Genomic DNA, 11513 nt, shown 5'->3' on the forward strand with positions numbered 1-11513 from the left:
AAGTTACAGACTTCAACAATATGTTTTGGTTTGACTTTTTCTATTCATCTGTTCAAAAAGGCACAAATTTTATGTTCTTTCTCAAGGTAAATGGGCACGTTCACTTCAGTGTACAAGGACAACACTCACTGAAAGGTCTATTTTCCTCTAAGTGTTCAATAAAGCTGTCACATACCAGTGGCTGTGCTTTCACATTCTTGCACACACTGTAAAAAGGAAAACAACTTTGAAATGAAATTGTTCTGTCTCAAAATTATGCAAGAGGATATTCAGCACTTGTCTAGGGAAGACTAGCCAAGATATTAACTGGTAGAAAAAACAAAAATCCCGCTGTATTCTCAGTTCAAATAAAACAATTCCAATAGAAGGCATCTCCCATTTGTAAGAAAACATACCCAAATCACCTACTAAAGTGCTTACTGTACTATAGGTGTGACTGGTGATGCTTTACATATGCATTCAAGTATCTTCACCAAAGTGACCCTTAAGCAGCACAGGTAACAGATTTTGCACACGAGTTCCTAGAGAAACTAAACATCCCTCTCACTTTCTAAAGATTCATCCCAAGTGGTAAGGAAGGAAAGGCAGTCCAGATGGCAAGGCTCAAGCTCTTCAGCGCAGGAACCATCTCTTCCCTCAAGATTTACACTGTTAGCACACAACAAATAGCCTCGGCTGCACCTTCAGCACTATTCTTACAGGAGAATCTCAAATTTTAAAGGCAGAGGTGCGTCCAAACACTTGTTCCAAGATGAAGTAGTTAAAAACTGCAACTATAGGCAATACAAAGTGTTTATTCACTATTTCTCAAATCTGTGCAGCTCTAGGAATGCATTGGCTTTTTTGACACCCTCCTCCCCCCACAAAAAGTCATTCATTCTGCCCAAACAAAGGAAGAACAGTCTGGTCCCAACTCTCATCCCAGCGCAGCTGCTTGGATGCACGAAGGTTTTTTCTGAAGTTGTGAAGTTTGCCCTCCAGTGTAGGAAATCCCAAGAAAAGCATCTGTAAGGAAAAACAGAAAAATACCATCATGTTACATTTTAGGCTCGTTCTAACCTCCCCAATGTTAACCCTCAACTACACTGCTGCAGTAAGAGAGCACACTTTCGTCTGGACCTATAAATAGTGAACGATGACAAATTTTACATGTTCTTGCTAGCTTCAGATTCATATTTAAATAGAAGTGAGGCAAATAATATTCACCAGCCAAAGCAGTATCTTCTGAGAAAGCAAAATACACGGATGACAGACACAGAAAGGTGGCTCACATGGTAGCACCTTTGCAGTTATAGCTAGTGGGAAAGAAAAATCAGTCAAGCCTTTACCTTTAGTTGTTCTGCAAGCTCCTTTGAGTCCCTAAATATCAGACCGTTTTCGTCATGTTTCACAAGTTCATGTAAACTGTGAACAAAAGTAACAGAAGAAAACGTGAGACAAAAAGCAGCGAGAAGGACATAACACATTTAAAAACTTGCACAGTGATATCCAAAAAGATCGCACTAGGATGTCTGTAACATAATGATCCTGGATGTCCAGCTACGAGCTTCATACCTGACAAAACAGAATGAAGGTGGCAGTTTTAAAACGTTTAAATTTAAAGATTGTTTCTCCCTTCTATGTCAGACTATTTAAATCTACCATTACGGTGCAAAAGGGCCCTCACTCCAGCTTTGTGCCACTCATCTGCACATACATTGAAAATCAGGGCAATAATCTATTTTAAAATTAGCCCACAAGGAAAATCTGTCCATGAGCCAGTTCATGAGCTCTTCACAGAGCATTTATCTTTCTTTATAAAAGCTACTGTCTCCCCAAAGGACCATAAATTCTAAGACTGACGATGCATACACTCACCCCTTCACAGAACAGACACGTCTATGCAGATTAAATGAAGTATATGGAAACAAAGGATCACAGGGTAGTTATTTTTTAAGGCAAGTGGTTGCATTAAAAGCTCCCAACTTTAACTTTTAGCTTACAGTAAAGCCACCTTGATTTCTAACCTATCATATTGAATTAAAAAAAAGTTACTATGGCATAATACTACTGGAATCTCATTTGATACACGCGGCAGCTGAACTCTTGCTTTTTAAGAATAACGTTTTATATGATCCACTTAAACTGTTAACAGAATAAACAAGTTCTTACCATTCAAAATATATTGCACACACAGGCAAACAACAGCCAAACATATCCACCACCTTCATGGGTAAATCCAAACCACTGGATGATTTATGGAGACACACTCCCAGGTCTGCTGAGCCTGAAAAGCAAACGGAACAGACAAGAGGCTGAATTGTCTCAACGCAGCTCCTCAAGTCTTACTGTAAACCTTTCTATTTATGTACTGCTTTGGGTGATGCAAGTTAAACATGAGCTACCTTGAACACCATCCAGACTGACTCAATTTTAAGCACTCAGGGCAGGGGCGGGAAGTGCAATATATTTTGTAACCAAAATTAGTCAGGCTTTAGAAACATACCAGGCGAGTGCGGATTAAATTAAAGGGGATTTTAAAATTTCATTGATCTTAAAACAGCCTTTCTGCTTCTTAATCTACTAAGAATGGGTAAGTGCCCAGGAAAACTCCATCACAATCCAGACAGGTTATGCTGCATGGCTCACTAGCGACCTCTTCCAGTTGAAGTGATTTCAAAATAGAGAAATTAAGGTATGATTTTACAGACATTATATTCATTAGTTAAAAAGTACCAAATAAACACAGTGTTTTACAGCCATATAAATTGGCAGGCTCTAACCCCGCAGAATGTAGATCAAGTTGAGTATGTACTTTATTAAGCTTACTCACACTTTATGTTAATACAGTGAAGACACTGAGGGAACACTATTCCAGGGACATTTTAATTTAGAATTTCAGCTACTTTTGGTTGCTCAGCCAAAAACTTTGATTTCATTTACTGAAGTGACCCTGAAACTGCACAGGCACCCTGTGTTTCAGCATAGTTAGAAGAAACAAAGAGTACAAAGAACAGGCTAAAATAGCAACACAGGTACTATTCTTAGCGTAACAGTGAAAAACTGTAGTTAAAAGAAATTTAGCAGTTTCGCTGGCATGAGCCAAAACCGCAAATATACTGTCACTAACCAGCAACTTCATTTGCTTATTATATTCTGTCAGCTTCTGGGCAGAATCTGTTGTCAGCTCTCTGCAACTGTGCTAAATTCTTCTTCACACATTCTCAAGCCTATTTCATAATCCACTGTTTACCAAGCAGAAGAGGGTAATCCTCAGCTTCAAGCCACGGTGTACAGATCTGGATATGTTTAAAGTGCAGTTTATTTATCAGTCCACTGTAGTAGTCTTTTAGAGGTCCTTTACCTGTTTAAAAAAGAAAAATAAATATATAATAGTTTTATCACAATGACTGAAAATACTGTGGCCTGTGCATCTTACTGTACAGCTGACAAACTCCTGTTGTACCAGATATCACACACAATCCCGAGAAAGATATGTAAAAGACTAAGTCCCCTTGAAAACTATGTGAACCTAGACCTCTCTCCTACTCAGGATTTAGAATAAGGTGCCATCAATACAGAATCACTTCAGTTGGAAAGGACCTTTAAGATCATCAAGTCCAATCATTAACCTAATACTGCCAAGCCCACCACTAAACCATGTCCCTGAGCACCACATCTACACATTTTCAAGATACCTCCAGGGTGGTGACTCAACCTGGGCAGCCTGTTCCTGTGCTCGACAATCCTTTCAGTGAAGAAATTTTTCCCAATATCCAGTCTAAACCTTTCCTGGTGCAACTTGAGGTTGTTTCTTCTCGTCCTATTGCTTGTTGCTTGAGAGAAGAGACCGACCCCCACCTCGCTACAACCTCCTCTCAGGTAGCTGTAGAGAGCCATAAGGTCTCCCCTCAGCCTCCTTTTCTCCAGACTAAACACCCCCAGTTCCTCCAGCAGCTCCTCACAAGACTTGTGCTCTAGAACCTTCACCAGCTTCGTTGCCCTTCTCTGGACACACCCCAGCACCTCAATGTCTTCTTGCAGTGAGGGGCCCAAAACTGAACCCAGTCATTGAGGGGCGGCCTCACCAGTGCCGAGCACAGGGGTAAGATCCCTTCCCTGTCCCTGCTGGCCACGCTAGTACTGATACAAGCCAGGATGCCATTGGCCTTCTTGGCCACACTGCTGGCTCATATTCAGCCAGCTGTTGACCAACACCCCCAGATCCTTTTCCACCGGGCAGCTTTCCAGCCACTCGTCCCCAAGCCTGTAGCGTTGGTTGTTGTGACCCAGGTGCAGGACCCGGCACTGAGCCTTGTCGAACCTCATACAACTGGCCTGGGCCCATCAATATCCCCCAGTCCTGACCTGCATTTTGCCTACAGCCGTAAGATAACCAAATAACTAGTGACAAATTTCATCAGCACAACTGGCCCTTCAAAATCACACTAAGTTTTAGTTTGCTCTTAGTGAGAAAGCTACCCAAATAACACACATTCTGTCTACACAACTTTCTGGCAAAACTTCATCTCAATGCTGACCTCAAATTCTTTTGAATGTGGAGCAATGCACAGCTGTACTAGATAGAGAGGCTGAGAGCTTCTCCTCTTTAAAAATGTGCCATGATTACATGGCTGCAACAATCCAACCATAAATCACTACTTCTACAACCAGACAAAAAGCCAACAGCCCCTCCTCTCTCTTCACCATCAACAGAAGAGTCAGCAGAGAACAAAAGTGAAAATGAAATCTTCTATTATTAGCACTGAAAGAACTGTAACATCAACAAAATATTACCTGTTATCACACATACTAAAGGCGGAAGCTTGACTCCCTCATTGATATACTGCTCATAATCTGGAGAAGATAAAAAACTGTTTAGAGTTGACAAATATACAGATGCTTGGTTAAAGAATGGTCACAGCATATTGTTTAGCTTCTTACTTCAAGTAATTTATTTACACGCATATACCTAGTAAAATAGTAGTAAATTTAGCAACATTAAAATTGACAAACTTCTATAGAAATAAATTATGGTCTGTTTAAAATGCACTGTTCACAAAGCATTTGTTTGACTACACCATATCAGCTCTTCCAATCTATCAATTTAGAAACAGCAGATGCAAAGTCTCCAAAATAAGACAATGTGTATTCCCTTCCTTCCTACTGGCAGGTGCCTATGGAGAGCGTATGTAATAGCTTAGAAAATGAAACTGCAATTTACAGGCTACTTAGAAATATAATTCTCCCTGACAACTACTCTAATTGAATACAGATATTACACTACTATATTTCAACTACTACTCTTAAACCACTGCTAATTAATCAAATAGACCTGCACTTTCACTTGAATATGGAAGAACTGTTCTTTAACAAAACTCATCATAACTGTCCAGAATACAACCATTCCCCTCCAAATAGGTGAGATTAATTCCCTCACACCTACCTTCTAAAGCTTTTAAAAGGACTGAAAAGTCTTCATCCTCTGAAAGAAAAGGCTTTATTAGTGACATTCATATTTCTATGATTTATAATGAATTGTCTTTAAATAACAATCAAGATTTTCCTCACTTTCACCTACATGATTTAAGTATGGACCATGCTCTTCCTATTAAAAATCTGCTGTAACTATTTTCGTAATTAAAAGTCTATGACCACATACAGTGCTTATTTGCTCCCCTTATTGGCACCGTGACAGACAAACAAACCACAAATACTGCACATCCTCAAAGCTATCAAGTTAACATTTTCTAGTTGCTAAAGCTGGAGAATTAAGTGTAGAAACTGCCCTGTTAATTCAAAGGTACAGACAGTTGTGCCCATGGTTACTAGCAATGGATTTGTTTCCACTCTCTGTTCCCTTTTTCATACAGAGAAAAAAAGATACTTATGTAATACACATTATCAGAAATAAAGGAGTAAATACTTTAGTTTCTTAATCTATTTTACACTACCATGCAAGATAGTATGTCTAGAATGAAAGTTAAAAAAAGAAGCTGGAAATCTCTTTTAATCATTCTTGAAGCTGAGCCTCTAGACTGTAGCTCTATAATTAAAATACAGCTTAAAAAAATCATTCATTTTTAGCCACTGAGGTATATCATATACAACTTGTCTTCAAGTTCTTCCAGCCAAATGAAGGAAAAATATAACTTTGCCACTGATGATGTAAACGTGCCTCTATAGGGTGTCAAGTGTGAGGAAGTATAAACAGTCCTAGTTTTATCTTTTGTTAAACAGTGGTTAAGTATTAAAAATAAAACTTACAGTTACTGATTTGTTATTAATTTGAGTTGATGTTTTTTGGTGATTTTGATAAGGAATGATTAGGACTAATCAATTAAATGGAATCTCACAGAAATACCATTTTTCATAAAAAATAGTGATGTAATGTTTTAAGTAGTCATAGAGATGTTGTATTTAGTTTAAAGTAACCATACAACCAGTTATGCTGCTAGATGAGGTACCATTGTCAGACTGTCTGGTGAGGATGATTTATTGCCCTGTAGACCAGGTGTTTTAAAAGTTACATTGTGAAAGGGCCCTGAAGCATGTTAAAATTGCAATGTGAGCCAAAGTCCTTGAGTCAAGGGTGTTGGAGGGTTGTTCTTTTAGGTGAGTAGTCCATGGTGGTGGCAAAAGCAGCCCCCGACTCATTTCAGGACTCAAGGGCGTGTGACCAGAAAGAGGTGGGAATATGAAAATGAGTTATGGGAGTTAATGTGTATGTATGAGAACTTGATTAATATGTATGACTGTATCCTATATAATCAGCATGCTACAGGAGTTAGGTGTGTGCTGCTGGTGAGATGACTCCCCTGCGCACCCAGCTGTTAATAAAGGAGTGTCTGCTCATCTACATCACATTGGTGTCAATATTTTATCCCCTTTTGGTGACAGAACTACTTGTTTCCAAACCTGTCCAGCTTGTGCTGCTGATGAGAAGAGCTGGCCGTCCTCTGGTCTTTATCACGTGTCCATTTTTTTCATCCACTTCTGTAAAGGCAGACCTCTCTGCATTCAAACCGACAGACTCTGTACTACGGAAAAAGGGTTTTCTGAGTATGGACTACACAAACACAAAAGGAAATATTGTGCTTAACTGGCATGAATTTCCAAACACTTTGTTTCAGATTTGCTGCTCTACTTCTCCAGAAACACAGTCATTACAGTACTGAGCTGCAGAGAGATACCTGATCATAAGAGATAATTTTTCATCTTTTCTATTGCTACCAAGAGCCTAGTGATACTACTGCTATAGGCACGACGCCATCTTCTAACACAGTGTTTTCCTTAATGAGTTGAGAAAATAGTCAGCCTCTCTTTCCAGCTCTGTCTCAAGCATATAGTTGAGCATGGAGGCCAACAGTACCTTTATTCAACTGAACTCAGAACCTGTACATTCTGTGGTGGGCACTTCCAAAAAGAACCTGATATACACTATGGCTTTCACTTGGTTTTCAAGCACTGATTTGATAGGGCACCTCCCTGTTAAATCTACTTTAGGAGACACCCTGCACATAGCCAGGGAGGAACATTTAACACTTAAAAGCTCTCCATAGTAAGTGAAAGGAAGGGATGCTGTTAAGGAAGCATCCAATCGCTGTCATCTAGTTCAGTGGGAATTAGACAACTGCTGAGTTCCACCCCAGAGACATTCTATTACAGATTGCCTCAGTACTTATGCCAACTTCTTTAAAAATAAAACCCTTCATTGTGTCACACACCAAGCATTGTCTTAGCACAGTGCAATCATTTCACTCATTCTGGCCTCTCCCAGCAACAATTAAGCTAATTTGCACAGCATCAGCTGCTGGCTAAGAGCACATAGAGACCACCCTGCCTGCTGCTGTTCAGTTAACTCCTGACCCCATGCAAAAGTATTTCTGGTAACTAAGTGCAATAACTTTAAGACACTCAGTTAAGGACTATAACTGCATGCTTCACTTACACATACCGTGGTTTAAAAGCCTCATAGTCTTTGGCAAGTTTCATGTACAAATGATGTTGAAGTTCTAATGGTGTTTCCTTAAAATAAGAAGCTGGCTTGTCATACAGCGTTACTGCCCTGTAATGAAATAAATTCACAAGTTAAATAAACAACAGATGTTACAAAATGTATATGGTAAAGTGACAGGCTACAACATAATGCAGAAAGTAATTAAGTAAATCAATAGAGCAAAATAATTAATTTTTTGACTCTTACAACTTTCTGTATTCCTGAAGTTTGCTGGAATACACCAAGGTGGACTATTAATCCTGTAACAAAGGAACTCTTCCTTGTGTGCATATTCAAGGGGTGTAATACAACTGCAAAAACTGCAGACATCATTGTCCTGATTTTTAAACTTACTTCACAACTTTCCCTGAGCAACTCTGATCTTAAAGCCCTCTGACTGCAAAACAAAAACTTGCAGGGCACACTAACTGCTAAAAACCACTGTGATGTCTGCCTCATTCCAATTCCATAGGCAGCTGGGTAGCAAACTTCCGTAACACCTGGACTGCCACCTTCTAGCCAATGGGGTGTTAATTATGACAGGTAATGAAGGTCCACAGTCCACTAGCTCATTACAAAACCGAGCTAACACATTTCAGTGGTGATGGACAGGCCTGGGAAAGTTGCTTTTGTGAGATTGCTCTGAACCCAAAATAAGGGATATGTTCTTTCATTTTACTTCTCATATGCACACACTACTTTGTCAGAGGTATGTGACTTACTTTATGTTGCAATTCACCCACAGATCTTCTTTCATTGCATTAGTGACACACAAGTTGTAGTCAGACAAACGTCCAAAAAGCTTTTCATACCTGACAAAAATGAAATCTTAGTTAAAAACCACAGGCAGGCAATTGCATGAGTCAAACAGTAACTGCCAAACAGCGCCCATGCCTGAAAAAAACCCCAATTCTTCCCAGCAAATGAAATTTAATTATCAATTATTGACTCCTTATACTGCAGCAGTGTCAGTTTATGAGGAGGGATACAGCATGATTCCCTTACACTCTAAGGTCTAAGAACATCAGACTTGAAAGCCTTTAAAGCCTTTATCTACACGTAAGCAGTCAGATTCAGCAAGAAACAGACATTTAACGATGAGTTAGAGTGTAAAGCAGAATTAGAGAATAAAAAAAACCAGTACGTATAAAGAAATTCTAGTAACAAGATCGAAGTTTGCATATGCACAAAAAAGCAACCTGCTTTCATCAATTGCCTTCCTACACCTTTAACAAAGGCGTTTTACAGAATGCACTTTCTGAAATAAAAAGCAGTTTAACAAAGCAAAATCCAGAAATCCTCATGGAAACAGCCCCTTGCTAATTACACTCTCCCCACTGGCTTCCATTCTTCTGAATTCTGCAAAGGTACATAATTTATAAAGAGGAAAAGAAATTACTGTACAAACCATTTTGCAATTTGTACTAGTGGGTGATTTCTTCCATGATTCAGACTCATTACAGTATATCCATAGTTGTGCCAATCAATTATCAGTTTGCTTCTCCAAAAAAGACAGGCTACCCAGGCAACAGCTATGCTAGGTAAGCCTGGAGGATTCTGATGAAGAAATAGAACAAATAAAAATAGCAGAAGACTGTGATCAAGTGGCAAACACTAAGCAACTACCAGAGAAAGAAAATCAGATGATTGAAATTACATCGCTTTAAAGGATCTTAATGAACAGAGACACTTTTATGTTCACTAATTACAGAACTGCCAGTTTATCCTATGAAGATAGGTGGGCACTTCAACTTTACTGTTCGATCAGGAACAAAGTTCCCCTCCAATAAACACCCAAACATTCATGTTAAAATTTATTCTTTACTGCTATCCATGCCCATGAAATTCAAAAGCTCAACTAACAGGAGGCACAAACGTGAGTTGTTAACAGAAAAATCAAAGTTTAGAGCCAAATAAATAGTTTGATATAGGTTTACACCGTTCATGAGGCCAGTTTTAGTTCTCAAATAATTAGAACAATGTCTGAGACTGCTAAAAACGCCATGTAAGGTAGTACTACTTATTTTTATTAATATTAGTCCCAACACAAAACCTACCTGAAGAAGAATATAGGACGGCTGATTTATCTTCAGCATTGTATACAGTAATTGTATTGTCTGCACAATGACTTTTATGACGTACTGGAAAAGCTTCGGGCCAACTGTAAAACGACAGAAAACCTGGTAAGAATGTTACAGCTCTCCAGAAATGTGCACTTCATACAGAACCAGCCACCTCTGCAGAGAAAGGTTTAAAATAACGGTACGCCAGAAAAATGGAAACCTGTTTTTAAACAAATACCTCACAATCCCTACAAATTCCCATTCTGTGTTTTGTATAGAAAAAAAGTGGGGTAGGTATGGATAAACATACACACAAGGTAAAAATAAAAAAGAAACAATTATTTTTTTAAATGTCCCTGCTTCAGCCTGTATCAGAACTACATTAATGTGCTCCAATACCACAGAGGCAAGTGCCTAAAGCAGGCAGGGAGGCACCAAGGATGTGCAGCCTCTGCGCCACGGCCCAGCCCCATCGCCCCGCGGCAGCGAGGCCCGAACCCCCTTCGTGTTGTTTATTTTCCCCCGTAAACCTCGTTTCCCCTTTGTCCTCCGCTCCCCGCGAACACCAGCACCCGCCACAGCTTCGCTCCGGCTCCTCCGCGACCCCGGGCCGAGGCCTTCCCGCGCTCACCTCGCAGGCCGCGTAGCTCCGCCACGGGCACCAGCCGGATCCGCCCGCTCCGCAGCACGTCGCCGTGCGGCCTGCTCTCTGCCAGAGGGGAGAGGCCCGTCAGAGGAGCGGCCCCGCACACCGCCCCGGCCCGACCCCCGCCCCAGCGGAGCTCAAACCGGGCCGCGCCAGCGCCGTCCCCTGGGGAGGGTCGAGGGTGGGGGGGGTAGGAAGGAGCCGCCCGCCCTCACTCACGCAGGTAGCCCAGCAGCTCGACGCCGCGTCCGTGCCGAGCCAGCGACAGCGCGTGGTACTGCATCCGTGGGCTGCGGCCCAGGTCGCCCAGCACCGCCACGCACACTCGCCCCGCGCCACCCGCTGCCACCGCCCGCCGCCGCCACAGCAGCGCCGCCAGCACCGCCGCGGCCAGCGCCAGCGCCGCGCCGCCCGCCGCCATCTTGTGGCACCGGCGGCGGGAAGGGCGCGAGGGCGCCCCCTGGAGGCGCCGCGCTCTGAGGGGACCCGGCCTCGGGCCGGCTCGGCGCGGGGCGAGCAGAGCGGCCAGAGGCTCCAGGGTAAAAAGAAAAAAAAAAAAGAAAAATGCAAAGGTGGGGTATGTGCTGGGAAAAAATAGTGGTCACTAGAGGAAGCTTCAAAACTCTGTATTTTAAAATGACAAAAAAAAAAAAGAGGGGGGGATAGACTGCGAGTTTATAGTAGTATGGCAAATTAATCTTCTTTCTGCAGGGTACTTGAAAGGAGCCCTGGAAGAGCAGCCCTCAGAACATGAATTACTTGATCAGCGTGCCTGAGGTGAAAGCTTCGTGAGGACCTGTCTTCTTTGAAAAAGCGATGCATTCTC

General features: G+C 41.5%; 1 protein-coding gene across 2 annotated transcripts; it reads right to left on the reverse strand.

The window, feature by feature from the left end:
• Positions 1-778: 778 nt before the first annotated feature.
• ALG1 (ALG1 chitobiosyldiphosphodolichol beta-mannosyltransferase) lies at positions 779-11219 on the reverse strand. 2 transcript variants are annotated; one of them, XM_074841524.1, is made up of 13 exons: positions 10907-11215; positions 10673-10750; positions 10036-10139; positions 9387-9535; positions 8701-8790; positions 7937-8047; positions 6898-7019; positions 5426-5464; positions 4777-4836; positions 3233-3343; positions 2152-2266; positions 1329-1404; positions 779-1005 (listed from the first exon to the last, which is right to left on the reverse strand). In XM_074841524.1, exons 1-13 carry the CDS (start codon positions 11106-11108, stop codon positions 871-873), a joined length of 1392 nt encoding a protein of 463 aa, XP_074697625.1. In that variant the 5' UTR covers positions 11109-11215; the 3' UTR covers positions 779-870. The 2 variants fall into 2 exon arrangements, with proteins under 2 accessions (XP_074697625.1, XP_074697626.1); XM_074841525.1 differs by lacking the exon at positions 5426-5464 and having other exon boundaries at positions 10907-11219.
• Between the last annotated feature and the right edge of the window lie 294 nt (positions 11220-11513).

The sequence above is a fragment of the Strix aluco genome, chromosome 15, assembly GCF_031877795.1.
Source record: "Strix aluco isolate bStrAlu1 chromosome 15, bStrAlu1.hap1, whole genome shotgun sequence".
NCBI lineage: Eukaryota > Metazoa > Chordata > Aves > Strigiformes > Strigidae > Strix > Strix aluco.